This window comes from Frankliniella occidentalis, unplaced genomic scaffold (genome assembly GCF_000697945.3).
Source record: "Frankliniella occidentalis isolate FOCC.00 unplaced genomic scaffold, Focc_3.1 Scaffold18, whole genome shotgun sequence".
In the NCBI taxonomy this organism is placed as follows: domain Eukaryota; kingdom Metazoa; phylum Arthropoda; class Insecta; order Thysanoptera; family Thripidae; genus Frankliniella; species Frankliniella occidentalis.
In genome coordinates, this window is record NW_026267148.1 from 1,321,993 (window position 1) to 1,327,074 (window position 5,082).

The 5,082-nt window shown below is 68.0% G+C and overlaps 1 protein-coding gene across 1 annotated transcript in view; it reads left to right on the forward strand.

The window, feature by feature from the left end:
• Positions 1 to 1,783: 1,783 nt before the first annotated feature.
• LOC113210650 (transcription factor HIVEP3) overlaps positions 1,784 to 5,082 on the forward strand; it is a 19,209-nt gene continuing 15,910 nt past the window's right edge. The window contains exons 1-3 of the mRNA XM_052264310.1: positions 1,784 to 2,575; positions 2,774 to 3,169; positions 3,632 to 4,115. Coding sequence (XP_052120270.1) covers positions 1,784 to 2,575; positions 2,774 to 3,169; positions 3,632 to 4,115 — 1,672 coding nt within the window. The remainder of the gene's footprint in view (positions 2,576 to 2,773; positions 3,170 to 3,631; positions 4,116 to 5,082) is intronic.

Sequence of the window (5,082 nt, forward strand, 5' to 3'; positions counted from 1 at the left end):
GCCCCGCCTCGCCCCGCCCCGCCTCGCCCCGCCCGTTTCCGGACGCTGCTCGCCCGGATTGCGGGGATCGAGCGCCGACCCGGCGCGGCCCGTCTACCTCTATGCGGGGGCGGTAATGAGACTGGGGGCGGTGAGGCGGCGCTCACATCGCCACCCCCTTCACTGACCCGCCCGCTGGCGGCTACTGACTGACGGGGTGGATGCTGCAGCAGCAGCCGAGGGAGACGACCGCCCTGCCCTGTCCAGCTATATGGCCCACCCCAGCAGCTCCCGTCAGTTTAGTTTGTGTCTGTTCCCCTCCGCTTCCCTCTCGTTTCTCTTTCGCTCTTTACAATTCCCCTTGCTTCCCCTTGCTTCCTCCGACACCCCCCTATCGCCCCCAACCCGCCGTTGGTCAGCCGTCCTTGCCCCGTCGCTGGTAGTATCGTTGTGGTCTTGTTGGTGATGGTGGTTGATGGTCAGGCTCTCGCTCCGCATGCCATCGTCAGCCCGGGGCCGACGTTAGTCTCGCCGAGACGAGGGGCGCGCAGTAGTAAGCAAGCAAGTCGCTTTCCACCCCTTTTCCATGTCCCGGTCTCCTCCCCCCTCCTCCCGCTCCGCCCGCGCCGCCGTCAACAGGGGGCGCATGTCGCCCCGAGGCCACAGCCCGGGCCGGGCGGGGGAGGCTGTCACCATGGCAACGCGTCTCCCAGGCGCCACACAGCCTTGCCCCCTTTCTCCCCGGCCAACCCGGAGCGGAGGCGAGCCTTCCCTGTTCACTCACCCCTCTCTCTCCTTCTGCCTTCCCCGCCGCTGCCCGCCGCGCTCTCTGCCCGTTACTGCGTACGAGCGGGACCAGTGAATTAATTAGACGCACCGTCAGACTTTTGTGTCCTTCGCAAAGGGTGCTATAAGACTTGTGCTGGGTGCGGCGTAGGAGGGCGATTCATCGGCTGACACGCGCCTTCGTTTACTTCAGTATAGCTTCTTTCTACGCTTCACAGAATTGTTGTTATTATTTTTAACAAATCCCGTTCTATGATGTGCCACTCGAAGATAGATTAGCGGACCTCTGTGTGGTCCGGCTTTACCGTCTTTTCCAACCCCCCAAACGCACAGCCGCAAAAGAACGTGTTAACAGTGTTGTCTGTTGCTCCTGCAGGGTCGGCACAATCGGTGAAGCAGCAACAGCAACAGCAGCAACAGCAGCAGCAACAGCGACACATCCAGGAGATCATCCTGCGAAAGAAGGCGGAGCAGGAGCAGCAGGAGCAGCAGGAGCAGCAGGAGCAGCAGCAGCAGCGCCGTCGGAAGACCGAGAGCGGTGAGTCAGCTCGTCGCTGGGCTTGGGGTCGGCCCCCTGCAGGCGGGGAGGCCCGGCAGGCTCGCCCGTGTGGCGGGGCTGCCTACGGCGCAGGGGCCCTCCGCCGCCACGCCCCATCTTGTTCGTGCTCTGACTGTTGCGTTTTCGTCTTGTGTTGCAGATGCGCCTGCGGTGGGCAACGGCGTGCAGCGCACTATCATCGCCATCACTAACCACGTCAACAACCAGGATGGCGGAGCCGGCCGCTACCTGCACAAGAAGTTCAAGAAGGTGGTCGAGGTGGAGGAGGCCCCGGCGGCACCGCCCGCGCCCACCCCGGGCGTGGCTGCGCTTGCCTCACCTGCCGCGGTGAATGGCCACCCGCCGCCCGCGCCCGCGGCACCCACCGCCGCCCCCGGGGACGCCGCGGCCGCCACCCCTGACGGTGGCCCGGGCAGGGAGGAGGCAGGCGCGGGCCGCTATGTGTGCTCGTACTGCAACATGGCGTGCGCCAAGCCCTCGGTGCTCGAGAAGCACATTCGGGCGCACACCAACGAGCGGCCCTACCCCTGTGAACCGTGCGGGTTCCGCTTCAAGACCATGAGCAACCTCTACAAGCACCGCCGCTCGCATACGCACACGCGCAAGATGGAGGAGGTGGGAGCGGACCCGTCGCTCTTCCCCCAGATGCCGCCCGACGCCGAGGACGACGGTGGCTCGAGTGACGGCCGCGAAGACGGCGCACCTCCGGCGCCCGCGGCCACGCCTAGCAGCGCGCTACCTGGCCAGCAGCCGGAGCACCCCGAGCCCGTGCGCAACATCTACAAGCCCAAGTTCCACCCGGCCGCCTTCCAGTACAGCGAGGAGAAGGAGAACGGTGCACGCCGACCGGCGTCGTCCGAGTCGGGGCCGGGGCCGGGGCTGGCGCCGGGGCCGGAGGGTCTGACGACGCCCGGTTTCGGCCTCAGTCTCGGCCCCATGCAGTCGTCGACGCCCAGCCCCGAGACCCTCCAGCGGCGGATCAGCAAGCTCATCTCCGAGAACAAGGCCATCGTGGACGCGGCCGACCCGCTCTGGGCCAAGAAGTACAGCCAGCGCATCGGCGGAAGCAGCTCACCCGCCGGATCTGGAGCGCCTTCGCCCGCTCCTTCGCCCGCCCCATCGCCTGCCCCCGCCGCAGACAGCCCTGCCCCCTCACCGCTGCACAAGAAGTATCTGTACCGCCAGTTCAGCGGGGAACAGCAGGCCGACTCCAGGCTGGCCCTCGCGCTGACGGGGCAGAAGCAGGGTGGGGCCGGCCCTGCTGCCCCGCCGCCCACCGCTACACCCACGCCCACGCCCCCGCCGCAGGCGCCTTCCCCGCTTCACCCTCGCGCCCTGATGGCTGGGCCTGATGCGGAGGCTCCCCTGAACCTCTCCAAACCTGTGCCGCACGTCCGCGACGGCTCCCTGGACCTGACTCAGCCACACAAGCGACAATCGGCTCACCAGCCACCCCCGCCCCACCAACTGCCCCTGCTGCACCAGCACCCGTATCCACAGCACCAGCCGCTGCACCACCAGCTGGTGCCCCACCAGATGCAGTCCCACCAGCTGCCAACCCACCACCAGCTGCACCAGCCCGCCCACCAGATGAAGGGCCACCTTTTGCAGGCTCAGCACCTGCACCACCTCCCGCCCGCCACCACCACTGCCCACGAGCCGGACTCGGCCTTCAAGCGAGTGTCTGCCGGCTATGGCGTGGACCCGCACGGGTCTCACGCCAGCATCGATGGCTCAGTCATCAAGGATATCCTGCTCAAGTCGCGGGCCGCGGCGGCGGCGGGCCTTTACCTCCCCGCCGTGGACACCGGCGCCTATTCCATGCTGCCGCCGTACCTCCCGGAGGTACGACCCGAGGACGCCACCTACCTGGTGCCAGGCGCCCCGCCCGGCGCGGCCTACCAGTGCCACAACTGCAAAGCGCCCTACCGTAGTGCGGACGCTCTCCGCAAGCACGTCATGTACTGCGGCAAGACGGCGTTCATGCAGCCGCGGGTCCCTAGCCGGCCGCCCAGTGCGGAGGTGTCTCCCCGGGGCGTGATGCCACCGCAGCCGTCGCCGGGTCCGCTGCTCGGCAACACGCCACTCGTGGACAGCTACAACGCGGTGCCGGTGCCGCCCAAGAGGCGCCGCCTGGACTCGGGCGGCAGTGAGCAGCCAGCACCGCCGCGGGCCTCACCGCGGGCCTCGCCGCGCGCGCTCGCCTCACCCGCGCCGCCACCTTCGCCACTGCCGTCGCCGCTTCCTGCAACGCTGCGCTCTCTGGAGGAGCTGTCGCGCTCACCACTGCGCGCTAACTCGCTGCAGATGTTCGGCGGCCAGGTGCAGATCCTAGATAACGCCGCGGGTGAGCCGACCACGCTGCGCATCGAGCCGTCCGGGCTCAACATGTCGGACAAGTCGGGCGCGGATGGCGGCGCGGTGAGCAACGCGGGGGCCTCGCCGCAGCAGATGGTGGTGACCATCTCCAAGTCAGGGCTGCAGTCGGGCGGCGGTACTATCCTACAGCAGGTGCCGGCATCGGCCGCGAACACCGACACCTCGGCGTCCGGGGCCGATCACAAGGGCAAGTCGCCGTACATGAGCGTGGCCGGCGGGAACGGCATGGCGGACGCGACACACCTCGTCATGCCCTTTATCCCCAACATAACCACGCCCAACCTGTGCATCAAGGGCATCCCAGCGCCCTCGCACCTGCCGCTCCACCCTATGGGATATGGGATGTCCATGGGCTCGGCCCTCAGCTCCGCTATGGGGCACCACGTCGCTATGGGGCACTCGCTGCCGCTCGGCGAGCCGCTGCTGAACCCGCTGACCAACATCACGGCGTTCAACCCGCTGACGCTGGCTGCGCAGCCGCTGACCGCTCCAGCCCCGCCCCCGCCGCCTCAACGTCCGCCCCGGCCGGCGCAGCCCCTGCCCCCGGCCTCGTCGCCGCATGGGGCGCAACAGCACCAGCCCGGCCCCGGCACGTCCACCGCCACCTCGTCGTCGTCCAGCATCTTGTACGGCGGCGGCGTGCTCACCATCGTGTGCGACGGCCGCGCCATCCCTCACGTGCCAGGCATGCCAGGCCCCGCGTCGCAGCTGCACGCCACCGCCACCGCGGCCGCTCTCGGTCCGGCCACCCCCGGCCACTTCGGCCCCGCGCCAGTTGCTGCCTCCACGCCAGCGTCCTCTTCCTCCACACCGGTGCCCTCTTCCACCACGCCGGTGCCCTCTTCCTCCACACCGGCGCCCTCTGCCTCTACGCCGGCGTCCTCCGCCTCACCCGTCTACAAGCGGCCCGCCGCCCCCGCGCCCCCCAAGGAGTCCGTCCGGCCAAAGGCGCCAATTCTCCCCTTACTGCCTGCCGGCCCCACCATGTCGTCGCCTGTGCCCTTCTCGATCTCCGCGGCACCGTCGCCCCCGCCTCCGCCCCCACCCCCTCGCGCTGAGAAGCGCAACTTTAGCATGTTCTCTGCCGAGGCGATGCGGAGGGCTGAGGTGCCAGGGGACGTATCAACCCTCGTGCCGACCGTGCCCAGCATCCACGTGGAGCCCGCTCCGCTCCCCGGTCCGCCTGCAGCCGACGACTCTGGGTCTCTCGGCCTCAGGCTGAAGCGGTCAGGCTCCGGCTCCCTCACCGATGAGAGAGACGAGTTGGCTGAAAAGAGAATTCGGATGACTTCGTTGAATTCGGTGAGGGTGCTATTTTGTATTTCCCGTGCAAAGAAGTATACTTGCTTTAAACTAATGCTTTGACTTTCCTTTTTTTT